The sequence below is a fragment of the Rhinolophus ferrumequinum genome, chromosome 7, assembly GCF_004115265.2.
Source record: "Rhinolophus ferrumequinum isolate MPI-CBG mRhiFer1 chromosome 7, mRhiFer1_v1.p, whole genome shotgun sequence".
Lineage (NCBI taxonomy): Eukaryota > Metazoa > Chordata > Mammalia > Chiroptera > Rhinolophidae > Rhinolophus > Rhinolophus ferrumequinum.
In genome coordinates, this window is record NC_046290.1 from 552,941 (window position 1) to 580,520 (window position 27,580).

The 27,580-nt window shown below is 60.4% G+C and overlaps 1 protein-coding gene across 1 annotated transcript; it reads left to right on the plus strand.

Annotated features, from left to right (window-relative positions):
- Positions 1–25,976, plus strand: NKD2 (NKD inhibitor of WNT signaling pathway 2). Its single transcript, XM_033110842.1, has 11 exons — positions 1–18; positions 169–553; positions 656–691; positions 970–1,067; positions 21,224–21,284; positions 21,704–21,822; positions 22,231–22,323; positions 22,969–23,113; positions 23,393–23,477; positions 24,041–24,168; positions 24,371–25,976. The coding sequence occupies exons 1-11, from the start codon at positions 1–3 to the stop codon at positions 24,961–24,963; spliced, it is 1,761 nt and encodes a 586-aa protein (XP_032966733.1). The 3' UTR covers positions 24,964–25,976.
- Positions 25,977–27,580: the final 1,604 nt, after the last annotated feature.

Below are 27,580 nucleotides of genomic sequence, written 5' to 3' on the forward strand. Positions count from 1 at the left end.
ATGACCTGGGATGGCCTGGTGAGGGTTCTGGAGCTTTCCCCAAAAGGGTCCACACAGAACAGCGCGCTCCACTGCAACCCCTGACCACTCACAGGCGGCTTGTCCCGGGTCCTCACCGCTGGCGGACGCCGTCCCCCCACGTCCCTGAGTTGGCACACGCCCCAGCAGGGCCAGGCCCCAGAGAGTTCCCAAGCAGAGGCGGCGGCACGGGATCCGGAGGCGGGCTGGGGTCGCGGCCCAGGGGGCGGTGCGCTGCGGGCGGCGGCCGCGGGGGGCGCTGCGGGGGCCGCAGTTAAAGCCCGGGCGCCCGCGCGCGAGTTCAGAGGGAGCTGGGCAGTCGCTGTCGCCGCGCCCTTCCGCCCCAGCGCCCAGCTGCACCGTTCCCCCGGCCCCCGACCGCCGGCTTGGCGCGGAGGCCAGGCGCGGGGTCCATGCGGCCCACGCTCACGCCCGGCACCGGCACGAGACCCCAGACCCGCACCTGAGCGCGCGGCCGGAGCGCGACCGGCGCCCGGGTGCTGGGGCAGGATGGGGAAATTTCAGTCCAAGCACGGTGAGACGCGGGCCTCGCGCGGGCAGGCGGGGCGGGGCGGGGCGGGCGCCCGCCACTCACTGCCCCTTCCCTCTCCCGCGCCCCCCTTCCGGCGCGCCGCAGCCGCTGCAGCCTTCAAGCGGAGAGAGAGCCCTGAAGGTGAGCGGGCGGCGGGGCACGGGCTGCCACCGGGCGGGACCCCGATCCCAGAGCCCTCGCGCCCTTGGGTGAGGGGGCGGTGCCGCGGGGTCTCCGGGAGCGCGCAGGTTCCCCCAACCCCGGCCCTGACTCTCCGGCCGGAGCCCTGCGCGCCAGGCCGCGCGGAGATGGGGTGGGCGCGCCGGGCGGTGGGGCACCTTTAGGGCGCAGATCCCTCGGGGCTCACGGCGCGTCTCCTTCCCACCTCGGTTCCCGCGCTTCCTCTCGCCGGGCCGCAGGGGACAGCTTCGTGGTGTCCGCGCACCCGAGTGGCCGCAAAGGCACGGAGGAGGCAGAACGGCGCGGCGGCGTGGAGCACCGCGCACGGGACATGCAGGTAGGCGTGGATGGGTGCGCTGGGGAAACGAGGAAACGTCGGTGCCAGAGTGGTGCCCATGGCTGGGATGGATCTAGAAGGCACAGGCCGAGATGGCCTGCGGGTTGTGATGCCACCTAGACTGAGAGAGCCCGTCCCTCCCCAGCCTCCAGGGACCAGGCTGGCAGGTCCTGAGCCCTTAATATCCCAGATGGAGGCTTGGGGGGAGGGGCATGATTTGCTTTAGGATCAATGGCTTCACAGTAAAGAGGGCCTGAGTTGGAGACCACCGTGAGTCCCATCTGCAGGGTTGGTGACCAGTGGCCTGCAGGGGGGCTCGTGGGAAAGCCAGGCTCCATGTGGACCCTGGGGCCACCCGGGCTGCAAGGTCCTGCTCAGGGGGGTTTGGAAGGTGCTGTGTTCAGAAGCAGAGAACTGCTCAGCACGGCACCAGAGGGACCTTGGGTAGACTAGGCCCTCGCATGTGTGCCAAGCAGGAGAAGGTGGACGTTGGATGGCCATTAGTGTGAGCTGGATCCGTGTAGGTGACTGAGACCCCGCCCTGCCCACTGCTCACGGAAAGTCATCTCTGTTTGTGGAACGACATTCTTGTGACGGGTTGATAAATGAAAAGTTCTGAGTACATTTGTGAACGCCGCACCTCCACCTGAGCAGGGCCCAGGTTTGCCCTGAAATCAAACCCATACTGGAATTAGGGTTCCTGCTTTCGGGGAGTGAGGGTTTAATCCCACAGCTGTGAAGGTGGGAAGTACGTTTTAAGGTACTTTCTGGTTTATCGTGGATCAATGGCTTGGATAGGAACGCCGGCTGGACCGAGGGACAGCGTGGGGTGCCCAGGGAGCAGCCCAGTCCGTCTTTCCCGCCCCGAGGGAGGTGGGGTGTCGCTGATAACGGGATGGTAACTCTCCCATGTGTGGCATGTGAATTGGGCAGGCTGGGAGCCGCGTGGGCATTAGCTTCGTGGTCAAGGCTGCAGGCTGGCACTGGCTCGCTGGCTGTGTTGGCTAGGGACCTGCTCCCTGGGGACACACGGGACCTGGTGCTGCCCGCTCAGCCCTCAGGACTCGCTGGCGCGTCATTTGTCCAGAATGTGGCTGCAGGAAAGAGGGTGGCTTAGCAGCACCAGGCAGACTTCTCATGGGCTGAGGGGTTCACTGCAAATAGGGTCTGAAGTGTGAGAACTTCAGTGTGACACTGTGGGGTTGTCAGAGCTGGGGCTGAAACGGGACTCCGCACTCCTGGGACAGGTTTTGAAAGAATGGCAGAGTTGGCTTGGGTTGTTCCCTTTTCGTTTGGCCCTCTGCTATGGTCTAAATGTTTGTGTCTCCCCAAAATTCACGTTGAAAGCCAACCTCCAAAGCGAGGTGTGTGGAGGTGTGGTCATTGCGAGGTGACGAGGTCACAAGTGTGCAGCCCTAATTTATTTGCCTTTTACGAGAGACCCCAGGGGCTGCCATGTGAGGACACAGCCAGAAAATGCCGTTTATGAATCAGAAAGGGTCTCTCAGCAGACGCTGAGCCTGCCAGCACCTTGACTTGGACGTCCAGCCGCCAGAACTGGGAGAAATAAATGTCTGTTGTTTATAACCACCCCCCCATGTGTTGGTGTAGCCGCCCGAACAAACTGAGACGCCCTCATTTCAGGAATGAAAGGTCCTTTTGCCACCATGATGTGGACAGAGCAAACTCAGAATATAGGATGGTCCTTAAATTAAATACGTTTTAGCCTCAAGATGACGGCTCTGCTTTTTCTGTATCTTCCTAATTTGGCCGTGTGGCTGCACGCTGTGGCCAGGCTCCAGCCTTGAGTTTAGACATCCTGGACCAGGCACGTCTCACCCTGGCACCGAGCACAGGTGTCCAGAAGCACATGCGGCTGCCCCTTCCCTGCCTGGGGTGGTTGCGGCCCTGGTCCAGTGCCAGCTGTGCCCCACCACCCCGCTCCCGGTGCTGCCCCAGAAAGTGCTCAGCCTAGACATTTGGGTGTCGAGTCCCACGTCGCACCTGTTACCTGCCCAGTGTCCGGTGCCCTTCTCTGTGTGGCGCCCAGAGCTCCGTCCATCATCTCTGCCCTCCCAGGTGATGCGCCTAAGGAAGGCCAGTCTGAATAATCAGGCAGAGCACCCTGTGATGTCTGACTGGGGCTGGTGAGGGGATGCGCTCCTCCTTTCCCTGAAGTCGCTCTGTGTGTCCACAAGAACTGTGGCAAGTACCCATCTAGAAATAAGTACATGTCCACCATCTAACTTTCACCTACCCTCCCTCGCCCCCGAAAATAAAGGACATGGAGTTGTTTTGCCCGTTAATTGTTAGTGACCACTCTAGCCCCTGGTACGGCCTTAGTGCACATCTGAAAGACTCTTATAAATATCAGTACTTCCAGGCAGGTGGACTTCCTGCTTCACAGGCTTCTAGAGTAGTCTTCCTTATTGATCTGAGAACTGCTGCAGTTTGGCCGTGACAGGACCTGCACCACTTCGTTGCCACGTGCCCTGGAGGCCCAGTGCCAGGGTGATGTGGGGTGCTGGCAGGTACAGCACAGAGGGTCTGCGAGGTGGAGTCACGGAGGCCGTCTGTGTGTTAAAGTCAGGACAAGTGGCAGGCGGCAGCACCAGCAGCGCTTGGCAGTGCGATTTCTAAAGGTGGGGCCATCCCCTTCGCATCAGGGTCACGGTTACAGGTGGGGCCATCCCCTTCTCAGGGTCACGGTTACAGGTGGGGCCATCCCCTTCTCAGGGTCACGGTTACAGGTGGGCATCCCCTTCTCAGGGTCACGGTTACAGGTGGGCATCCCCTTCTCAGGGTCACGGTTACAGGTGGGGCCATCCCCTTCTCAGGGTCACGGTTACAGGTGGGCATCCCCTTCTCAGGGTCACGATTACAGGTGGGCCATCCCCTTCTCAGGGTCACGGTTACAGGTGGGCCATCCCCTTCTCAGGGTCATGGTTACAGGTGGGCCATCCCCTTCGCATCAGGGTCACGGTTACAGGTGGGCCATCCCCTTCTCAGGGTCACGGTTACAGGTGGGCCATCCCCTTCTCAGGGTCATGGTTACAGGTGGGGCCATCCCCTTCTCAGGGTCACGGTTACAGGTGGGCCATCCCCTTCTCAGGGTCATGGTTACAGGTGGGCCATCCCCTTCTTAGGGTCACGGTTACAGGTGGGGCCATCCCCTTCTCAGGGTCACGGTTACAGGTGGGCCATCCCCTTCTCAGGGTCACGGTTACAGGTGGGCATCCCCTTCTCAGGGTCACGGTTACAGGTGGGCATCCCCTTCTCAGGGTCACGGTTACAGGTGGGGCCATCCCCGCAGCAGCAGGGTCAGGGCAAGGATCCGGCACTTGTCAGGATCCTGGAAACATACCCTTGCCTACATGCAGTTACTCACCGTCTCCCTGCCCGTCTGTAATTTCTCCAGCTCTGCCTGAGGCTGGCAGGAAAAGTTCAGAAGATAAGAATTACCATTAATGATTGAAATTTTGTTGTGGATCGAACACAGCTTTCCATTAACTAAATCTGAAACTAGGACGTTTTGGCTAACTTCAGAGGTGGCGTTTTAGCTGAGAATCGAGACAGAAGTGCATGAGTCAAGGAGGCCACGTGGCTGAGGCCTAGTGCCTGGTGGGACTCTCAGTCCTCAAGGCCTTGGGACAGGCAGCTGGGCAGGGCTCAGCCCATCCTGTCTTGGGTGGAGCTCAGCTTTATGGGTCCACACACTTGTTCCATGGCATTGTCATGTGTGCTGACGGGTTGCACCTGTTCCCAACGGACACAGCCTCGCAGAGTCGAGATGGTGAGTCTGAAACCCCACCGAGAGACTCACCTCTGGACAGGCCTCTAGCTTCCAGCAAACGTCATCTGCCGTCCGTGTGGTTCTGCCACAGGTGGCCTCTGGCTGCTTCTGGAATCTGGGGCTCAGCACCATGGCATGGATTCATGCCTGCCTCCTGGTGAGAATTCCCTGGGGCCTGTCACCATGACCTCCGTCCTGCTTGTCCACTCTGTGGTGGGGCAGGGCCACTCCTTCCTCCTCACCTGGCAGCTCAGGAGCCAGTCCACCTGCCCACCTGCTCAGCCTACTGCCAGAGGACATGGTGGCAGCAGGATTTACACAGCTCGCTTAAAAGTGGTTGAGATGTTAACGCTGGCTTTTCGTAGAAATCCCTAGAAAATGCCCAGGCTTTGCAGGAAGTCTGGATACCACCCTGTCCACAATAAACAGAGAGTCGTGGTGCAGGGTGTAAACCACACGTTTGCCCAAGACACTCGCGGTATGGGTGCCACGGCCCCTGCTTGTCAGCCGGGCCTCGTGGAAGCAGAGGCACCCCTTGTGACTCAGTGAGACGGGTGGCAGGTGCTCTGGCCACAGTGCAGTTCAGAGGGCTGGCCTGCGGTCTGCTGTACCCTGTGCTCTGGGGACACTGGCCTCACAGAGTCCCAGCCTTTGGGGGTGTCTGGGCCTCAGGGCCAGAGCTCTTTCCTTCCTTTTGGGTGCACACTCTGGGGACTTGGACACTAGCTGCATGTCCCTGCCCTCAGATGTGCCGTGCGTGTGGCGCGGCTGGCACAGACGTGCACAGGTGCCTGAGGGTCACCTGGATGTGGGGACACTGACGACAGTCCCGGGGTCCCGGCCTCGCGGAGCAGGAGCATTCTGCCCCCCCACCGTGTTTCTGAAATTGCCAGTGGCCCTCTGGGTCCCCACTGTACCTCAGGACAAGCCAGATGGTCCCAACTCGTTCACATCTGAGGAGCCACCAGGCCACTTTGTGGGAAGCACCTGGAGAGGGGAGATGGGACCGGCCTGAGGACCCTGTAGGGAGCGGGGCTCTCTGCGTGTGTGTCGGAGGGGAGCAGCTGACGTCTACCTTGTTTCCTCACCTGGAAACGTGGACAGGTGCTGTCTGTAGGCCAGACTTGGAGGGGAAGGAGACCCACTGTGCTCCCCGGCTGTCCCCATGTTGCTGGGGGACAGGAGGTGCTGGGGTCATCTGTGGATGTGCCACCAACAGCATCAGACGCTTGGGGGCTGAGTGCCACACAGACAGGCTGGACGCCACGCACCTGCCCCCTGCCCCAACCCGGCACTCATGGCAGGCCTTGTGCTGCAGGGGCGGCGTGGCCACTAGAGGCAGTGTGTGTGCCCACCTGCCATTTGCTGAGCTGCGGGCACCCTCACATTGAGTGGTGAGGACTCTGAGCCTCGCGGCGGGGCCAGCAGGTCCGTGTTAGCTCGTGGCACAGCCTGTACCCATGAAAGGACGCTGGTCAACAGAGGCTCTTCCCCTGAGAGGCTGGTCTCCAGAGCAGCTCCTTGGAAGCTGTTGGAGATGTAGCATGTGGCCGACCTACGGGGAACACAACACCAAGGCACGTGAAGGCCGTGTGGAGACGCTGCCATTCACTCCACGTGCACGGCCCCGAGGCCAGGGCTGGGTGGAGCGTTCGGGAAGTGCGAGGAGCTGCTCGGGCACACAGCTCTGCACTTGGGGTTTCCCAGACGACGTGGAAGGGGCCCACAGGCCGCAGCAGGTCTGACAGCTTCCTGGGGCACCACGGTGCAGCTGCGGGCTGAGTGGACGTGTCAGCTCCCCGGAGAGGCACAGTCCTGCAGGCGCTCTGCCCGCGTCGGGGATGAGTTTCGCCAGCGCGGGAAAGCACGGTGCCACGTCCAAGGGGCACCTGCCACTTCTCTCTCCTGTGTCTTCTCTCTCCTGTCTCCTGTGGCTGAGTCGTTGCAATCACTTCGAGGGTTTTGTTGTTGGAGAGCTTACCTTTCATTTTTTTTCTTCAAAAATCCAAGCTGCTTTGCGGTCTTTGGAAACCAGCGCTTAGCCAAGTGGCTGTTAAAGGGGTGGCAGCACAGAGCCAGACGTGGTGTAGACTCCCGAGTGTGGGTGGGCAGCTTCAGCTGCTGGGAGACCCTGAAGCTGGCGGGAAGCCACGGGGCCATGGGGGTGACCCCTGGCAGCCCCTGCCCTGACCTTGGCCCAGCAATCCAGCCCCCGGCCCCCTGACTTGGATGGAGCTCAGGCGAGGTGCGAGAAGGCCTGCCAGCTCTAACACTGCAGGGCCCACAGTGAGCCCAGGTGGTGAACGCAGGCTGTCATCTTTTCCTGGGCACATGACCCTGCTGTGCACACAGGGAACAGAGTAACCTCTCATCTGAGCAGCAAAGTGTATTTTGGTTTCATCTCCGTTGTAGGCAGTGCCTGGTCCTTCACCCGCTGTCGCTTGGGCTCCTTCACCCGCTGTCGCCTGGGTGGCCAGCACTTGTCCAGAGCTGGCTGGAGCAGAGCAGCACCTCTGTGGCTGTGCCAGGCCACAGACCCTCCCTGGGCATGGGGACCGGACAGCACGGCCCTCCCCTGTCCATCCTGCCTCTAGGCTGCGGTCAGGCGTTTGATCGTTTCTTTTTCTCAGGAGGTGAGAGGTTGAGGCCCATGTCCCATCCTCCAGCCCCCCCTGTATGGCCAAGGGGCACCCACCCAGCCAGCCCCAACGGAGGTTGTCAAAGCAATTCTGCTCACAGACAACTACTGGGGACGCATGCCGTGGCCATCTTCAAATGTGGCAGCCTCGGCTCACCAAGGTTTCCCTCATACGACTGCAGTGGGAGGTGGCCTGTGTGGTGGCCCATCGTCATGTCTCTGCGTCACAGCTTGTCCTGCACGGCTCCTAGGCCATGTGCTGCTTCTGCCTGGGGTCCATCGGTCCTAAGGAACGATGAAGTGACGGGACGTGATGAGTCTGGAGCTGACTCAGCCAGCAGTGGACTTTGCAGAGGCGTGCTGGACAGCAGCCCACACGTGACCAGTGAGCGCCGACGTTAGGCTCCATTCCTGACCTTCTTGGGCTCTGACACCAAGTGCTCAAAGGAGCGCTGTGCTGGGTGGGCGGTCCCTGAGCGGCCAGGTGCCCTGAGCAGGCACAGGGGACGTGGGGCCACGCGGCTGGCCCTGCCTCTCCTCTCCCCGGGAAAGGAGGCCTGCGGCCATGTGGCCGTGTGGCTGCCGTCCCTGCGCTAGCGGAGGTGCAGTTTACAGAGGCAGCAGTTCGGGCTGCTGGGCACAGTCCATCCCTGAACTGAGTTCCAGCAGCAGGATTTGAGGTAAGCCAGCGTCTGAGTGACGGTGACATCACCGCCCTCAGCCCTTCCTGCAGCTGTGAGGTGGGGTCTCTCCCAGGTTGATGCCCGCATCAGAAAGCCTCTGGGTTTGGAAGGACAGGCCTTGTTGTCCAGGGAGGGGCCACGGTGCCTGCCAGGCTGTGGGGATTGCAGACAAAGGGCACTGGTGGGGTGGCCCACTGCAGGCCCCTCTCCTAGGCCATGCGAGTCTCTGTCACAGCCTCTCAGCCTTGTCCTGGCTGCCGGGCCTGCCCACCCCTGTAGCTTCATCATCCCGTCCACTTGTGAGGAGACCTGGCCAGTGCAGGCCAGTGAGGTGCCCTCGTGCCGTTGGGTTAAAGCAGAGAGAAGTGTGTGGGCAGGGCCTGCTCCCTGCCTCACACAGGGACAGCCGCCTGGTTGCTGGTACCCACCCAGCGAGGCACTTTTTCTGATGATCCCGTGTGTGGACTGAGGAGCTGACAGGGCGTCACAGCAGAAAGGCCACCTGGCGTGAGAGGAGGAGGAGCCAGCCCTGCACAGGACGGCTGGGCCTTGGTGACTGGCCCGTGGGGGTTTCTGGGCCGTAACCAGCACCACAGACGTGCGGCCTACGCAATGGGAATGTCTTGTCCCCTGGGCTGGATGCCGAAGGAGGTCCACGTGGCCTCTGCCGGGCCTGGAGGCCGTGTCCTCACGTGGTGTCCCCCTGTCGTCCTCTTCACGTGATGTTCCTTTTGTCGGGACACAGGTTGTGTTGGTCCAGGCCCCACCCTCATGTCCAAGTGACATCTGCAATGACCGTAGCCGCAGCCAGGGTCACAGCCATGGGACTGAGGGCAGGTCTCGAACGTGTGAATGGGGGGGACGATCTGGCCCCTGACAGGCCCCGGGTTTCCCTCAGCCCCCTTCTCCTCCCACCTGTCCTCCCTCCTCTCCACCGCTGCCCAGTGCTGGACTGTGTGATGATGGCTGAGAAGGAGGCAGTCGTCCCGGCCAGGGGACGCGGCCCATGGTCAGCCTTTTCCCAGCCTTTTCCGTATCCGGAGCTGTTTCTCTCCGCTGCACCCCGTCTTCAGCACCATTCACTGCCCTTCGTGTGTCCTGAGCCCCCAGGCATTCGGTGCTGGAGAGGCTGTGGTCCTCCTGAGACCGTCTGTCCTTATCACTCGCCCCATGTCAGCGGCTCTGCTGTGCCCTGACCTGGGATTGGTCACGTGTGGGAACAGGGCCGGGGGGAGGAGGCTCCGTGGTGCGTCCGCCGGCCTCTCGCAGGCCGGGCCTCGGGCCTCCATCCGGACCCGCTCCTCGGGCCCCAGCCAGGTGGCTTTGGAAGGTCTCTGGATGACACTGCTCGCCCAGTGTCAGCCCCCAGGGCCCCGGAAGGGCTTCAGGAGAGGGGGGTGTGGGGAAGGGAGCTGTGAGCTGCACTTTCTGTTTCCTATTTCCAGAGCCAATTCCTGTAACTCCTTTGGGTTGTTTTGGTTGGAAGAAGGCAGGGGGCATATTTTTCCGTGGTTCGGCTGTCCCCGTTTTAGCTCTTGTAAGAAAGTATTTCCCTGTTCTCGGCTGGAGAGGGCAAGGATTGAAATGCTCCTCCCTCTTGGAGCACCAGTTTCCTATCCCTGCGGGACTGGGGTTCTCACGCCTAAGCCAGGCCTGCCCCCTTCGTTGCCCAGACCCCCTCCAGGCCCATGGCAGGGCACCCCTGCCCCCCACTCCTCAGGGAAGGCACTGCCCTCCCCCTCCCTCCTCCCTTTCACTTCCACTCGTTCCCCTCCCCCGACCCTCCCCCTCCTTCCTCCCCTTCTCCTACTCCTCCTCCTCTCTCCCTCCTCTTCCTGTCTGGAGGCCCAGGGGACCCTGACCATCTGGGCACATTGTGTCCTCCTGGTCTGCAGGGACATTTGCTTCTCTGAGATCTAACCACCCAGGAGGACATGCTTTCCCAGCCTGCGGGGTTACAGATGCCCGTGTGTGTGTCTTAAACCCAAGAGGGGCCAGCCCCCGGCTGCAGGGTCCCTCGATCCTCAGGAGAAATTTGGGGCAGACCCCACCCCAGATCCCACCAGAACCCCAGATCAGTAATTCTTCCTGAAGAAAGCTGGACGTGTGGTCTTGTCATGTGGTCTTGTCACGTGGTCAGCAGCGACATTTGATGGCAGATCTTTCTGGAATTGTTGAACTTTGACAGTATAAGCACATGTGAGAGTGCCTTAGGATTAAGTGTTTTACAGAATTAAAAGCAGCCTGAGGCTACCTGTGTTGGTTTCCTGGGGAGGCTGTGACAGAGTCCCACAAACTGAGTGGCCTAAAACAATAGGCATTTATTCTCTCACGATTCGAGGCCAGAAGTTTGAAATCAAACTGTCAGTGGGGCTGTACTCCCTGAAGTCTCCAGGGGAAGGTCCTTCTTTGCCTCCTCCCGCTCCTGGGGGCTCCAGGCGCTCCCGGCAAGACTCGGCTCCGCCTCGTCTTCATGTGGCCTGTCGCCCGTGTCTATCCTTTCCTCTTCTTTCAAGGACACCACTCCTTGGATCAGGGCTGACCCTGAATCCAGCATGAGCTGGATTCCAAATATTCCAAATAACCTCAGCCACATTCTGAGGTTCCGGGTGGACGTGGATTCTGGGGACCCCCGTCCAGCCCAGGACGCTACCCCTGAAAACGTAACATCAGAACACGCTGTTTTCCAGTGTCTTTGGCACGAAAGGGACGTGAGTGAGGCGCGTAGCCGACAAAGCCCTTGTGTCCCGACCAGTGCAGACTTCACATCAGTGCTTTGTCTGAAATCCGCATTTTGAGGCGACCCCAACAAGGTCCATATTGAGTGACGGCTGAAGCCGCCCACTTTCGCATTTGGTGATTTCCGAGCGGGTCCAGGTCTGGGCTCTGTGCTCAGGCGAACTGACGTCACTGAGCCACAGGGGCCAGCGACCTCGGGTGTCACAATAGTTACATCGCTGTGCTCGGCACATCACCGTTTGGCCCCCACCTGGGTCGGCTCTGGGATTCCTGGTGGCCCCGCCTGGAAGGAAGGCGGCCGGCAGGTGGGCCCCTCAGCCCAGCCTGGCCCCACATCTGGGCCTGCTGGAAGCAGGACTGTGCATGTGGTTGTCTCTGCATTTGGAACAGCTTTTAATTAGCCTCAGGCCAAATTCCATGCAATGAATTATCCAGCTGGAGAAGAAAAACCTCAGGGGTCCGCTTCAGACCAAGGCAGCCCCTCCACCAGGCAGACGCTGAAAGGGGCTACCAGTCCCTCTGTGCTTGGCAGTGTCCCCAGATGTTAAGGAGACTTTCCGTCCTGCAGTTTCCCTGTTCATAGCGCAGCTGAGGGGAGGACCAAGGCAGGAGGAACGGCACAGAACAGCTGGCGGGTCCTGCATCTCAGCAAGTGGTCCTGCTCCTCTGTCTGTCACCCACGTCCCGTCCCATCCCATCCCTCAGGAAGCCGTCAGCTTGGTCTCTAGGAACATTTCACCACAGCCCTCTCTGCTGTGCCTCCAACCAGCCCTCCACTTCCTTCTCCCCTGCATCTCTGAGAGCCCAGCTGGGTGTTGGGCCAGTCCCAGCACCTCCTCCCTGGGCTGACGGCCTCGCTGGGCTGACGGCCTCCCTGGGCTGACGGCCTCGCTGGGCTGACGGCCTTCCTGGGCTGACGGCCTCCCTGGGCTGACGGCCTCCCTGGGCTGCCTCTCCACTGAGAAGCTGCGTGTGATGGACGCGGGGCCTTGCAGGAATGCCTTCTGCCTCCAGCTGGGTCTGCTCACTCCTGTCTACTGTGCCAGCTGGCATGCACCCAGGACCACAGCCAGCCCTCCGCCTTGGAGGGGAAGGACTTACCTTCCTTTTGTTCTGCAATGTTTCCCAAGGAATTTGTAAGAAGTTTTGAGCCCTGAAATCAGAGAAGCAAAAAACCTGTTATGTTTTAATACAAAAATCCAAACTGGAGGTTATTTTAAACAACCCTCGAGGTGTCTGGTGGGTTTGAACTTGGAGCGCGGCTGTGGTGGAGCCCTGGTCAACAAGGACTGAGTGGTCACTTACAGGAACAGGCCCCCTCCTGCCGTCAGTGAGATGAGGCTGCTGGTCTTGGTCCCGGGCCCTCAGCCAGCGGAGGTGGGACGCTCCCCGGGTAAACCCAGGGGTCTCAGGGCCTCAGTGCACGCCCCTCTGGGACTCAGCCTCTCACATGAGCTCAGGGGCGAATGAGGCCCAGCCAGCTGTGGTTCGTCTGTCTCCCTCCTGAAAGAATCCTGCCTGATACTAGCAGGGCCTCCCGAGGCTCGGGCACCAGTCCCAGTGGCCTTTGGCACAGCCTTCCCTCTAGCCGGGGACCTGGATGGTTGGACCCTCCGGGGTTGGCATCAGGCCCCTTGGCAGGTGATTCGCTCCGAACCACACCGCGGGGAGTCGTGCAGCCGGGACCCGGACCAGGCAGGCCCTGGAGCCTGTGCTCTGACCAGTGAGCTCCCTGCCTTCTGCGGGCTCCCTGCTGCTCACAGGCTGCGGGGAGGCAGACAGCGGCCACCACACAGGTGCCCGGTGCCGAAGGTTCCTGGGAGAACTAACACGAGGGGTTGTGAGGGCAGCCAGTGGGGGAGGTTGCCACTGATGGGCCGCGAGCACTGTGGCGTTGATGAAACGTCCAACAGAACTGAGGAGCCGTCCCTCCGTCTCCAGGTAGGACAGGAAGGGACAGGGAGGGGCCCTGGGCTTTGCCACAAACACAGCTGAGACCATGTGTGCAGGGGACGTTTGTGACAATAGGGGAGTGAAGACCATGGCTACACCTGCGTCCCCACCTCCCAGCAGCAGATGCTAAATGTCAACACGACTGCCTCCCTGCAGCTTTGTGACAAGTGTCACCTGCTGGGAGAAGGGCCAGGCGGCCCTCCGGCCCCACACCCACAAAGTCAGAATTCTTGGGGTTCCTGGACCCCATCTTCCCAGCTTTGGAACAACGGGCTAGAGCCAAGAAGGGAGGCATCTTGCCCTTTCTCTTTTTCCATCGATTTGTTAAAATGGTTTAGGTTTTCTTTGAAACAAAACTGGCTTTAGTCCTCAGTAAATGCGCTGTTTATGGCTAGTCTGTGAAGTGACCCCAGAGGCCTGAGGTGTATTTGCAGCAGTGGCCAACCCTGCTTTCTTCAGGAGCTCGGGCAGCGGTCAACCCTGTCCATGGTCCTCATGCCAAGGAGGTGACACTGTGGCCCCCTCGCCCCTGAGGTGGGCAGAGTGAGGCTGCAGGAGCCGGCAGCTGCCAGCGAGAAGGTCCTAGGCTGGAATGCGGTGACGATCCTCCTGCTTCCGGCCTGGGCCCCTCCATTGGGGCCGTCCAGTGCTATCCAGCGTCCTCTGCGAGTGGCCAGGGAGCTGGGGGCAATGCTGGCCTCCTGGCTGCGATGAGAGGAAGCTGCCTGGAAGGGCCGGGGTTTCCCTTCTTTTCTGCCTGTCATCAAGAGGATGCAGCCCGGACAGAGCAGGGACTCTCGTGCTGGGTGCAAGGACACAGGGGACAGACACACTTCCTGCTTTCGGGGTTTCCAGGCCCAGCAGGCAGGGGCAGGATGCTGACCACCTCAGTCATGGCTCGTCTGGGGGGCTCAGAGCCCCAGCAGACGAGTCCTGGGTCAGTCAGGGGGCAGCATGCCCAGGCTGCTGCCCCGAGTGGCCAGACAGTGGGTCCCTGGCCGGCTGGCCGCCCTCACGTGGCACGGTGTCACGTCTGTTTTCATCCTGAGAAGCCCACATTGGGCCACCCTTCCCACCCTGGTGTTGGGAATGGCTGCAGACGGGCTGCAAGCGTAGGTGCCCTGCACTTGGCCCCATGCTGTGCCCCCCAGTTTCCCAAACCATGTTGCCGCTCACAGACACGTTTCCTCCGCGCACTTTTCTTTCACACGTAGGGTCTCCGCTGAATTCCTTTAGGCATGGGTTTTGGTCCGTGTGTGTAGAAGTAGCTTGGGTTTCGTCCCTGCTCCTTTAAGACCCTGCCGGCTGTCAGATGCTGAGCGTGGCTGCCGTGGCCACCTGGCTCCCTTTGATCTCGGGTCTCCTGAGGCTATCACTTGTCTTATCTTATGCAGGGTGTATCTCTACACAGTGCTACAGAGACGCTTTCTAAAGAAGGAAACAGCACTCATTACTTTTCTCAGAGCTCAGCCAGGGAGTCCTGGTGCTGTGATCAGGTCTTAGCTCCCTGCCTTTCCAGTCGATGGATCTCTGCTGAGGGCACAGACGGCCCCTTAACATACAGTGCCTTCTAAATTAAAAAGACTAAATAAATGCATGGGGTTCCTTTCCTGCTTTGGCATAATCTCCCTTTGAAATAGGAAACGCAAGGCTTTAATATGAATAAAAGAAAACGAAAGCCTGGTGGGGTTTCCCGTGGAAGAATCCAGGTGGGGAAGGTGAAGTCTGGGTTTGAAACCCGGGGCATGAACCTCATCTGAATGGGGTGACCAAGGGTGTGACGGGTCTGTTCTTATTCTGTATTTTGTGACTTCTGTGGCCTATATGCTCAGAAGACAACAGCTGGATTTGGAAGAGCGATCACCCTTGATTTTCCTTGTTCTGTGAAATTCTGAATTGTGAGCTCTGAGGACAAAAGCAGTAGCAGCACGAATGGCAGGAGCAAACACGGTGATTGTGCAGCACGTAATGTGGAAAAGACCCCAGGAAGCTAAGAATGGAAGTCCTGGGGGTTTTGGCATGTTTATGGTCACGTCGCAGTATCGATGGGGGTGTGTACAGGTGTGTGTGTGTGTATTACACACGTGTGCGTGCACATGTGTATATGTAGGCGAGACACACACATGTACATTTATACAAATTTAGAATCTGTGCTGAAACCTTTCGTCCTCAGCGACACCTGACTGAAGTGGAAGCCAGGGGTACGTGGATTCTGGTCCCAGCGACCAGCCTGGGGTTTGGGGTCGGGCTCTGGCCAATCACGTCTGTTAATGTGGGTCACGCAAGTCGTGGGGAGGGAACCCGGCCACCATGCTGTTAAACCCAGCTTCTCGCTGACCCTCTGTTGACAGTGTTTGCCCTGCATGTATCTACAGGGCAGGTGGCCTGGGTCGACGCCGGTCACTCGTTCATAATGATGAGCTGTGGGCCGGGCACTGGGCGGGGTCCCTGGTGCTGTGTGGTTGGCGGACGCTCCCGTCCCCATGGCAATTTTTCAGTCATTCCTGCCCCGGGCTTTGCAGCCATTCTCTGGCAAGTTCCAAGTGTGGGGCCCTTGGGGACCCTCTCAGGGGTCAGGGTCTTTTGGGGGTGGGTAGGTGCCAACAAAGAAATCTCTATAGACCAGGGTAAGTGGGATGTATAATACAGGCTGTGTCTTTTCTTATTGAAATGGGCAAAATTGTGAAAAGCTGGGCCGGGATGAGAAGATGGAGGCCTCACACACATTTCCTTTAGGAGAACTTCTGAACCCAGATGGCTGAGATTCTAGATGGAAATTCCAAATGTGGTTATTACAGAGTCTGACTAAATAGTCCTCACCCAGAAGGACCGCTGGGCAGAATCTGAACCGCTTTCTCAGACCCTGAAGCTCTGTGGTGACTTGGAGAGAAAGAAGCTACAGTCGTATGCAGCTCCTAGGGAAACCTAGGGCACCCCCGCCGCCCCCCACGCCCCCACGACGCTCAGCTTCTTCGTCCCTAGTCTTTTGCTTTCAAATCAGAAGTTTAGAATAGCAGTTACAGCGGCCCCTTGAACGGGACCCTCCGAGGGCCTCAGCCGCACATGTGTCGGAATCATTAAGCTCATAAAACTACCTCGTCACATCTGAAACTGTTTAGCCGCTGAAACCGAGACTGCCACTTCAAAGCTGCTCTGGGGGTTCCAGACGGGACGCTGGACGCGGGCGGATCACCTTGAAGTCAGATTCCATCCGCCCGCGGCCCCCGGCAGAAAGCTGCCCCCACCCCCTCACGGAGCCGGCGGTCTCAAACAACAAACTCGGAAAGAGTGGGTTCCCTCAGACCGGGGGTGTATTCCCACACACCTTCACTGTGGGGGCGGCTGGACCCGCCTGCGTTCCTGGCCCCCCGAGGGGGTTCTTTTCTTTAAACAGCACTGGCAGTAGCTGCCCCCACCCCCAGCCCACAGTTCTCCTGGAGTGCCTAGTGACAGGCTGCTCGTCCCCTCCGCCCCTGCCCCTCTCGGGCCCCTTGTTGGCCGTGCGTCTCCTGTTCTCTTCTCCAGGCGCCCTGGTGCTTCTCCCTCATCTAGGGTGCCACCTGCACTGGGCTGCCACCGTTGGCACGATTAACCCCAGGCTGAGCCACCACAAAGAGAAGCAAGGTTGTCTGGTAGCTCCTGACACGGCCCTTTTCCTTCTGGAGAGTTCCTTGGCTGGCGGGTAGTGCTGAGTGAGGAAGCTGGAGCAGAGATGGCTCCAATGGCCCTTCCTGTTGAGCTGTCCCCGAGGCCCTGCCCTCCCTGTGCACTGTTACAGCTACACCTGCTTCACTGCCAGGGCCGTACCTGTCCAGGGCAAGGAGGTAGGCGGGGCTGTTTCCCCGCTGATGATAAACCCTGCCAGGCCGGTCAGTAGCCCTGTCCTGTACTTATCCCCACCCTGTGGATCCTGCAGCCGCGTGAGCTGGAACTGCTGTGAGGTGGGGGACCCGCGGGGACCAGGTGGCGTGGCCGCAGAGGTGCTCTGTGGATCTGGGGGCACCACTTGCTGGGTGTTCCTGGGAGCCCACTGGACGTTCCTGGGAGCCATCCATCTTGTTTCCGACCAGCACCTTCTAGATAACTGCTGTGGCCGCGAGTGTGGGCCCCACAGGCTCCATGACCCCACACGTCCCCCCGGATCGAAGGCCACCCCCTCCTGAGGGACTCGCAGACGGGGCATCAGTAACCGTCCTGGTATGAGCAGTTCTGGAAAAGCGCCTTCAACACACCTGCTCCCTTCTCCCTGTCACTCCTGCCTGCTGCCCCCAAAGGAGCCCCTCCCCCTTCCCTCCTGCTTGGACTCCTGTCCATAAGGAGCCCCCTGCTGCCCCCACTACACCAGGGAGGAGGCCACAGAGGGCTCAGGAAGTCACACCGAACTCTGGGAAGTGGCCCCAGCTCACATTCCAGGGGTTGGTATTTCCAGAAGCCCCGAGGTGCTATGGCTTCGGGCCGTGAGCCATAAGGGGCTGTGAGCTGCACACGGGATCACACTGAGTTGGGAGAAGGGGCAGCGCCTGCAGGGAGGCTGGGGGTGCACCCAGGTGCCCGCACACCTGTCCTGGCCGATACACTGGGTTCTCCTCACAACAGAAAGAAACCTGCTCCTGGGACCCAGAACACTACTCGTTTTCTGGGTGGAGTAAATATTTGTTTGTGAGGCCACCACATTCTCAGGAACGCAAGCCACAAAGGCCTCGGAGTCTATCAAGAATCCACTTTCGGAAGCAAATGTGTTTCCGGCCGCGTGACCTCACTTTTTTCACTTGAAGCAGGACCTGCGTCTCCCTTCTGCCCTCAGCCCGTTTAGGTGAGAGGAGGAACCCCAGTCAGCAAGCTCCGGTGTTAGAGCTGGTGGTGTGACCATGTCTGTCCTCACAGCACAAGCTTCAGACGGGGGGGCTGGATGCTGCCCCCACGGTCCATGTGCTCCTCCCGGGGACCCACGGCTGTGACCTGATACGGAACAGGGTCTCTGCAGGTGTGGTCTTGAGGCGGACGGAGGTCGTTCTGGTGGGGCCCTCACAGCTCGTATGTGTCTTTGTAAGAGGGAGGCAGTAGGAGATTTGACATAGAGGAGACAACGAGCACAGGGAGAGGCCACGTGAAAAAGGAGCCGAGGTTGGAGGGATGTGGCCACAGGCCCGGGAATCCCTGGGGCCCCAGGAGCTGGAGGAAGCAGACGCACCGGCCTGGAGCTTCTGCGACACCTGGCCCCAGACCTGGGAGAGCATAAATTTCCACTAAGCCCCCAGTTTTTGGCCACTTGTTCTGGCCACACCAGGAACACTGTGCCCCAGCCCCTGTTACCTTCACAGCTGTTCATTGAAGCCCAAATCCCCGAGACCCACACACTAACCTCTTGGCTGAACAAATGCAGTTCTTTCAAGGGAAACACGCAGGTTTTATCTGTTTGGGAAAGACGCCTGCCCGTCCTGGGCCAAAACAAGGACTGACGTGACCCCAAAAGCTGCTGCCTGGAAATGAGCAGGTCTTTCGGGCCCTTCTTTTCACGGCTGTAAGCCTCGCGCAGTCACCAGGAGAGAACGCACTTGCTCTGGACACACTGGTTTCCAGAATGGTCTTTCCCAGAGGCAGGGAATGGAAAGCCTTTGGTTGGTGCCAGTGTTGAATTTCTCAGGAAAACAGGCCCCTGAAAATTGGGGATGTGTTTGCTAAGATCCCAGATGCATCGCATTTTGAACATTGAAATCTGAAAAGCAGACCACTCAGGATGTAGTTATTTACATCACAAAAGGCTTCTCATTTCCTATCTCACCTTCCTGGCCTTAAATAATAGAAGCCCTCAGCCAGGTGTGAGTGATCTCCCCACCCCCCCATCCCCCACCCTCCCCACCCCCCACCCCCCCATCCCCCACCACCCCCACCCCCCCTTGGACAGCCCAGACCTCACACTGAGGCCCACAGAGAGCCCGTGTCACCACCACCTCACCACTGCTGTGTTTGTGGGGCTCTACCGAGTGCTGTCCCACAGGAATGTGTGGCTGGACCTTCTGGCTTTTCGAGGGAGGCCAGGAGCCGAGATTTCAGGTGACTCTCCCAACACCCCGCACCGTGGGCAGCTGTGGGGAACGTCTCACGGTCTCACCTGGGTCTTTCACCAGGACATGTCTAGGGCAGGGCCGTGTGCTGGGGAGGACGGCGCTCGGCCTTGTGCTGTGGCTCGTGGAACAGACATCCTCGTCATCTGAGCTCAGGACAGAGTGGGATGGTGGCCTCGGGGCAGCTGACTCACAGGCCTGCATGGTTTCTCCTCAGAGCCCCTGCAGGGCGAGAGGGGCAGGCATCGGACCACAGGGACCCCGCAGCGAAGGTCACAGCCACTTAATGTTGACGTGCAAAAGGAGGACCTGACTGCTTGTGAAGCAGTAGGAGGCCGTGGGCTGAGACCCCGTCGCCAGTGGCCAGCAGAGCCAGAGATGAACCTACAATGCCCCAGGGCAGCTGGGGATGGCAGCAGGCAGCCAGGAGTGCGCTGCCCCCTGGCCCGGGCCCCAGGGGAACAGCTGAAGGTCAGGCCCAGCACTGAGGACCTGGCCGGGCAGGAGGCGGCGCCAGCTCGAGAGTGGAGCTGGGGGCTTTATGGACTGCGGCTGGGGCTCCCGTGACGGGGCGGGCGAAGGTCCACGAGGGGGGTGTCCGGCACAGGGCGCTCAGAGAGGGAGGCCTCGCCCTGGGCGGGGCGCTGCGGGAGGTGGACTGTAGGAGATGGGGCGTCCGCCTGCACCCTCCTCCACCCCTGTGTCACACGAGGGCCCCAGTGAGCTGGGGGTCAGTCATCTGGGAGGTCAGCCCTGCGGGGAGGGGCTGCACATCTGGCCAGTGTCCCTGCACTGGTTCATCCATTGCCATTAAAGCTCTTGGCCCTTCTGTTTAGCGAAAGCAGGAAAGATTAAAGGGCATTTGATGTCACCAGGGTAAATTTGACTGAAACCACCAGTCACAGGAACAGCATTGTTACTTTCCCCCCAAATACTCTTTTTTCCCCTCTTTTGAGGCTCTGCATCTCAGAGGCAATTGCTGATTTAGCTCCTAGATAGACACGAGATTTTCGCGTGGGGACGTGCATAAATGGACGATTTTCCAGCTGGACCTTGAGGCACAGCAGGGCACTGCTCACGGCGGCTGTGGGAGCGTCACCGTCCCCATCACTGTCACATCTACTGCTGACTATTGTGTGCGTCCTTTGTCACTGTGTCTTTATTGTGGCATTGTCATAGTGTTGGGAGCGCGGTAGGAGACCAACCCAGGCTCTGCTGTCACCTGCCCTCGGGCTCCCTGGTGGCGTGTCCCACAGGAGCTGCACCATGGCTCTTCTGGGCTCTGGCACGTTCCTGGAAGCAGGTCTGGGGCTTCGGCAGTTTCACCGACTGACTACCTCTTTCAACAAGAAACGATGGGCTGGCCCAGTGGCTCAGGTGGTTGCAGCGCCTGCTCCTAATGCCAAGGTCACCGGTTCGATTCCCACATGGGCCAGTGAGCTGCGCCCTCTACAGCTAAGACTGTGAACAACAGCTCTCCCTGGAGCTGGGCTGCAGTGAGTAGCCGGACATTGGCGTGAGCTGCCGTGGGCTACTGTGGGCTACTGTGTGCTGCCAGGAGCGGCTGGTGGCCAGCATGAGTGGCCGGCAGCCATCGTGAGCGGCAGCAGCCGGGGGGCATGGGCCAGGGAGCTGTGTCCTTCACAACTAGACTGAGAAACAACGGCTTGAAACGGAGTGGGGGCGGGTGGCGGGAAAAGGGGGAGGGAATTAAAAGAAAAAAAAAAAGGCTATGCACACTCGGCCCCAGAGCCTCACGCTCGGAAGCCTCTATGATTGTAACGCACACTTCGGTCCAGGTGGGGTGCCTGGGGGCGGGGACACTTCGTCCCCACAGTCCAGAGCCGGCAGGTTCTTGGGCAGCAATGGGCAGCGCACGTCCAGTCCTCCCACGTGGCTCCCGGAAGTGCACAGGCTGGGCAGGGAGAGAGGACAGGTGGCTGTCCTGTTCTGTTCTGTGCCTCCTCTCAGCACGCACCACGCACAAGTCCTGCGCTCTCCCTGCGGCCCCGATTTCAGGCAAAGGCCACACACTTGACAGGGCACACGGGCTTTCGGGTGCAGCAGGTTCTGTCCTATGTCTCGGGCAGCACGTCTTGTCCCGGACGTGGTTCTGATGGACACCACCATGCGATGGGGATGTGTTTTGCTTTCTAAAACTGTGAGGCTTAGTGAGGCGTGGAGAGGCTGGTGTCTCTACCTCGAGAACAGTGACACCCCAGGAGGCAGGCGTCCATGGCCGGCCCCAGCAAGCCAAGGTCACACGTTCCCTGTTCTCCCTGCAGGAGCTGCCCAGTGGGGACCCCAAGGAGGAACCTTTCCAGGGGGACCAGTGTCCTCTAGAGGGTAAGTCTCGCTCCCCAGACCTCACCGGTGCCCCCAGCATTTGGCCCAAACCTGCCCTCGCACACCTGGACAAACTGACCCCTGATCTGTGGACCGCCCACGCTCCTTAACTGCCCATGGATTGCAGACCTGCCCCGGGCAGCCTCCTCCCCACCTTGTTCCCCAAAGCCACCGCTGGCTGCGAGGGGCGGAGGCAGCAGGGCACCCCTGGCCGTGGTGACCCCAGGGGAGGGCTGCCCCGCCTCTGCCCAGGGCCCTCGACACCTCCTTGCTCCGGAAGGACGGGCTCTCAGCTCAGGCCATCTGGAGAGCATCAGAGGCCCCCCAGCGGTGCCTTCCTGCAGCCCTGCTGCCCGCGCCCCCTGCCTGGGCAGGGCCAGGGGGGAATGGCCCTTCCTCACCCCTTCTCATCCCTCCAGTGGTGCTTCCCCCTGAGAAGGCCGAGGGCCCGGGACAGCTCTTCAGTGTGGACGATGGAGAAAGAGCAGCAAACCGCGAGGGCCCGCGAGGCCTGGGCAAGAAACACCTGAACATTGATGTAGGTGTTTGCTCTGCCTCAGAGCAGGCGGTCCGCGGCCGGGATGGGCGCACATCAGCCCTAAAACAAGCGTCAGCCTGGAGGGTTTGCCCGAGGTTCAGCCAGTGGGAGGAGTTACGGCAAAGCTTGCACGAGCTACCAGTGTCCGCTGGCTCGGGGGGGGCAAAGGGTGTCCCCGAGAATCCAGCGGAAACTGCTCGATGATGTGGCAGCAAATAATCTGGGGATTTGCCGGGGTGGCGTCAGCACCAACAGAATGACACAGAGGTCCCCCATTGGTCTCCCACGCCGCCCAGGGCAGGAGCTTGGGGGAGCGGTGGAGGGGCCCACTCTCCTGAGAGGTGGGGGAGGCTGGGCCTCCCATCTCAGTGTGCTGACCTGCCTCCTCTGTCCCCACCTGTCCTGCAGGCACTCCAGTGTGACGTCTCAGTGGAGGACAACCGCCAGGAGTGGACCTTCACGCTCTACGGCTTCGACAACAGGGGCAAGGCCACCAGGGAGGTGATGCACTTGTGTCTGGGGCAGATGGTCCATGGGGCTGGGGCTGGCCGCAGACAGATGCCACCACTCCTGGTCTGCATGATGGGGAGACAGGCTGAGCCCTCTGGGGGGGAGGGGAGGTGCGGCTGGGGGTTCAAGTGGGGGGACCCACGGCAGGACCCAGGCCACCACTGGGGCTGTCTGTGCTGTTTCCAGCAGAGCCCTGCACGGCCTCTGGGAGTCCCCTGAGGCCCAGCCAGGCCAGCAGCCCCTCAGCAGGTGGCAGTAGTCCCAGGAGTAGCCCTGGCGCTCTCCCCTGCTGGCCTGTGTGTCCAGGGCAGGCAAAGTGCTCCTCAAAAGGAAGCAGACATATAGGACGACTGAAATAAGTGTCTTTGGATCAAAGAGTAAGACGGGTAGTTATCTGATTGCTAAGTCCTTTGAGCACAGACTCTGAAATTGAAAGGGTCCAAGGGATGTGATTCCAGCAACAGCAGGGCTGCCTGTTGTCGCAAGGGGCTAAACGTGGGGTGACAAAGGCTGCTCAGTAAGTCGTCCCATGTGGGTCTGTCTGGGATGCCACGTGACTCAGGCAGGCAGGCAGCCAGGTGGGGTGGCCGTGCCCCGCCCAGTGGCCTGTGGTGGTGACGTCAGTGCCGCCCTCAGGACATGTCCAGCCTCATGCACACCATGTACGAGGTCGTCGACGCCTCGGTCAACCACTCGGGCAGCAGCAGGAGCCTCCGTGTAAAGCTCACCGTCAGCCCCGAGCCCTTCGGCAAGAGGAGGGAGGGGCCCTCCGCCGGCCAGGGTGAGGGGCCTGGGCCTGCCTCTCAGATGCCCTGGGGACCCTGCTTTAAACGGCAACCCACCTCCGCCTTGCAGCCACCCCCAGCGCGTCCCCACTGTGCATTTCCCCGTAGCCCTACCTCCCACACAGCAGGCCAGGGGGTCTCTGTTCAGCACCCCACCCCCCAGAGCAAAATCTGTCCTTTCCTGACATGGAAAGCATGTTGCATGGCCTGGCCCCCGGCAGGGCCTCGGAAGAGTCTGTGCAGTAAATGAGTGGGTGCACAACGGCCTCTTTCAGACCGGGAGCCCACTCGCTGCAGGACGGAGGGCGAGCTCACCGAGGACCCCAGGGTGGCTGACAGGAGGTTGTCTGCGCACATCAGGTGAGGGGCTGGGGTCAGGCTCCGCCCTCCAGCGGGCCCCACTTTCTGCAAACGTTAGGGGCCACCCCCTCAGGGCAGGCTGCCAGATGGGCACCTGGGTGCGGAGGTGCCCTGCTGGCTTGGGCCCTCACTCCAGCTGGGAGCACACCCAGAGTCTGAGGTGGGTGAGGACTGAAGGGCAGGCGGCCTCCAGACCGTCAGCGTGGCGCCCTCTGGCGACCTGTGGTTCCACTCATGGCTGTCTGTGGTGGTGACAGGGGCAGTGGTCTTGGGGATCTCAGAGCAGTGACCCGCTCTCTGGCTCAGAGTATCCTAGGTGAACCAGAAGACGGGGACTTCTGTGGATTCCCTAATTTGTCCCAATGGGGTCCCGGGGCCGGCTGGGGACATTGCTGTCATGGACGCCCACCCTTTCTGATGCTCCTTGCTGGGAGGTGGGTGCTGAGCAGAACCTCTGCCCGGGACCCTGGACTGCCCGCCACAGTGCCCCCTTCTCTCTAGAAGTGTTGCTGTGGCGTTTGCTGCAGCCAGAGTTCAGGCCCCTCTGCCCTGTGCCCACACAGGAGGCCCAATGCTGACCCCCACCCCTGCCCCGTGCGGGGGCCATACTGCGTGGATGAGAACACCGAGCGGAGAAACCACTATCTGGACCTGGCTGGAATCGAGAATTACACATCCAAGTTCGGACCCGGTAGGTACTGGAGACCAGCCCCCTGGGCACGAGGCCCCTGGCAGTAGACACCTCTTTCAGGAGTGTGAGCTGGCCCGCGGGTTCCTGGGCCCCGCAACAAGCACCCTATGGCATTGCGTCCAGGTGTGTGGGGGGTACCCGGTCCAAGGTGAGATGTCCAGGCCCTGCAGAGGGTCTCACAGTCTGTGCTCCATGTCTGCAGGGTCCCCACCGGCACATGCCAAGCAGGAGCACCAGTCCAAGGCTTCACACCCCCCGAGCAGGTCCCGCTCCCAGGACTCGGACGCACACACCGTGCACAGCCGCAGGTCCCAGGTGCTGGCTGACCACACCCCACTGGCCACGGAGCCCACCGCCCGGGCTCTGGACATGCAGCCCCGGCTGAAGGGGCAAGACAAGCAGTTCCTCAAGTCCCCCAAGGGCTCGGGTAGGCCTCCTGGGGGGCCCGGTGGGGGCGTGCCTGGTGGGGGTAAGCCCGGGAGGACCTTCAGCTACTATCTGCCAGCCGCCCCACCCCAGGGCCCCCAGGACGGCCACCACCTCCCACAGCCCCCACCGCAGCCCCCAACACAGACTTATGGCCACAAGCGGTACCGGCAGAAGGGCAAGGAGGGCCACTCGCCGCTCAAGGCCACACTGGGCCAGCCCTCGGCGTTGGAGCACGAGCTGGTGCGGGACCTGCCACCCATGCTGGTGGGGGAGGGCTGCACGGTGCCTGTGGTCCAGCGCCACGAGCACCATCACCACCACGAGCACCACCACCACCACCACCACCACCACCACCACCCGCCCTAGTGCACCCCCACCTGCCAGCTCCAGGTCCCCGGTGGGGCAGCCCCAGTGGCACTGGGGGCACTTGAGAACAGGGCCCTTCGTCCTTCCTGTGCTCTACTCTCCTCCATGCTGTCAACAGATGTCATGTTGAGATGAACACGTCTGATGCCACTGATGTTTCCAATACAAAGTTATTCTGTGTAACTCATAAAACCATATGTAAGCGTAGAAAAATACACTTTTATCTTTCATGTATGATTCCAAAGTGAGCCCCCGTGGTGCTGAAAGGACTGCTCGGATGACCTTCATGCTTTTCTCGCGGTGCCTTGCGCTTTGGGTACCTTGGATTAAGCCGTGCAGGCTGGCGAGGCCGTTTTTACGTACCCGGGAGTGGGTGTTGTAGCCCTCATGTGGTCATTCCTTGTGAAGCCCGAGGGCAGGTGCTCCTCCGTGCTCTGCGTGTGCTGAGGGGCGCTCCAGCACACCACGCCCAGCACATACCAAAATGGAGGGGTGGCCACAGGGAGGGGTGAGGTGCTCCTTGGAGCGTGGTCAAGAAATGCGGGACATGAGGCCACGAGAGCAGATGGGGTGGACGGCAGCAGCATCTTAGGTGGACAGAAGGGCCAGGAGGTGGTGAGCTCCTTCTGAGCGCACACATATACCCTGGACAGGAGGCAGAACACTCACCCTCTGGGCTCACACAAGCCATCGCAGTGCTCACCTGTTGGCACAGGTGATCCCTCTGGGAGGGTCAGGAAAAGGATTACAGACCAGCAGGAAGTCCCAGTGATGTGGAGCAGGGCCGTCTCAGGGCCGTGGAATCCTGGCCAGCAGCGTCCCCCTGAGGTGGGCCACTGCTGCTCCTTCCTCCCTCCGAGATGAGCAACTGGACTTTCTGGCAACTTGAGAGTTAGTGCAGGTGATGTCCCCCCCTCCCCTTCTTCTGCCTCCCTCCACCTCCAGTTCAGGCTGTTGTTTTTCAGTCTGGTTGTGTAGGACACAGCTCCCTGGCCCAGGCTGGTGTTATGGGCCTTGCGCTCCCCCCGGCTGAGGCAGTGGGTCGCCAGTCTTGGTCAGCTGCTCACAGCAGCTCATGGCAGCTCTTGCCGGCTGCCGGCCGCTCACGCTGGCCACCAGCCACTCATGATGGCACACAGTAGTCCACAGCAGCACACAGCAGCCCACGGCAGCACACAGCAGCTCACTGCTGGCCACTCACACTGGCTGCCGGCCACTCACGGTGGCGCCCGCAGCAACACATGGCAGCTCACACCAACCTCCGGCTGCTCAGGGCAGCCCAGCTCCAGGGAGAGCTGTTGTTCACAGTCTTAGCTGTAGAGGGCGCCGCTCCCTGGCCCATGTGGGAACCTAACAGGCGGCCTTCAGCGTTAGGAGCAGGCGCTCCAACCGCCTGAGCCACTGGGCCAGCCCCTGTGCAGGTGATTTTGCATTGACCTTCATGGAACTGTTTTTAAGAATCAAGCAAACTGGTGGTCAATTTGTAATTGAGGTTCTTTCCCCGAGGCATAATAAAAATATGTGCATTTTGTAATATGTCACACCGTTTTAAAATGAGCTTTTTAAGTAGACATGGTCAGGCCACCTGCACCAGCCTGTGGCTGCATGGAAAGGGTGTCTGTCTCCATTTATAGAAACGTTTGTAGAAGGACAATTAACATACGTGCAGGCACACACACCTCCAGGTTTATGGGTAACTTTCCCCCCACTTTACTGCATGTCCTGCGGGAAACCCTGCTCACTGCGCCATGTGTCATGCGGGGCGGCCGGCGGGGTCTCTGCTCCCGCTCCCCACATAAGAACGCAGGACATCCCCACATAAGAACGCAGGACATGGTGAGGCCAAACAGGAACACCCACGGAGCCATAGGTAGGGGAGTCACACCACTATACTCTCGCTGGCGGCTGGGTTGGAGAAACAGGAAACAGGAGCCACACAGTTCTTAACCCTCACTGTGCCGCTTGCAGGCTCAGCCACCATCCTCTTGCTAGCTCCCCCATTCTCTGCTGGCGTAGCCACAGCAGTTATGTTAGTGCCCAATGGCTCACTGGTTACAGCTGACGGCCAACTAGCCACAGCTGATGGCCATTTGATCACAGTCGACAGCCATTTACTACCTGAGCCAGCACCTTTCTATGTGAGGCCGAGAGCCTGGAAACTGCTTTCTGGGGCTCTGTCCCCACACTGCACTAAAAAGAAAACCAAAGCCCAAAACCTAAGCCCCAAATCGGGTTCATGGTAAGGGGACACTTGGAGCCACTGCCTGGGGCTGCACAGACCAAGGTTTACACAAGACACTGGGCTCTCTAATGAGACTGGAGAAGCCGCTGCACCAGTCGCTGCTGTCTCCTCTTCCTCCCTTTCGCCATCACACCCCGTTCACGGCCATGTAATCCCCCTCGGGATTTCTGAGGAACTGGTGTTTCCCCGTGAGCGGAAGCCACATGCAGGGCAAACTGGGGCGTCCTCGGGGTCTCTCGGCCAGAGAACTCACCTGGTTTCCAGGTATTTCAGCTCAGCTCCTGCATGCTTGCCCCAGGGGCAGAGCGCCCTCTCGTGGGAACATGTCCACACTCCATGCACACGCATGAATCCTGCATAAGCATCACACCCTGC

Coding starts and splice junctions, on each gene's coding strand:
- NKD2 (XM_033110842.1), top strand. Junction 21,285..21,703: donor GGACCAGTGTCCTCTAGAGG/GTAAGTCTCGCT, acceptor TCATCCCTCCAG/TGGTGCTTCCCCCTGAGAAG. Junction 21,823..22,230: donor AGAAACACCTGAACATTGAT/GTAGGTGTTTGC, acceptor CCTGTCCTGCAG/GCACTCCAGTGTGACGTCTC.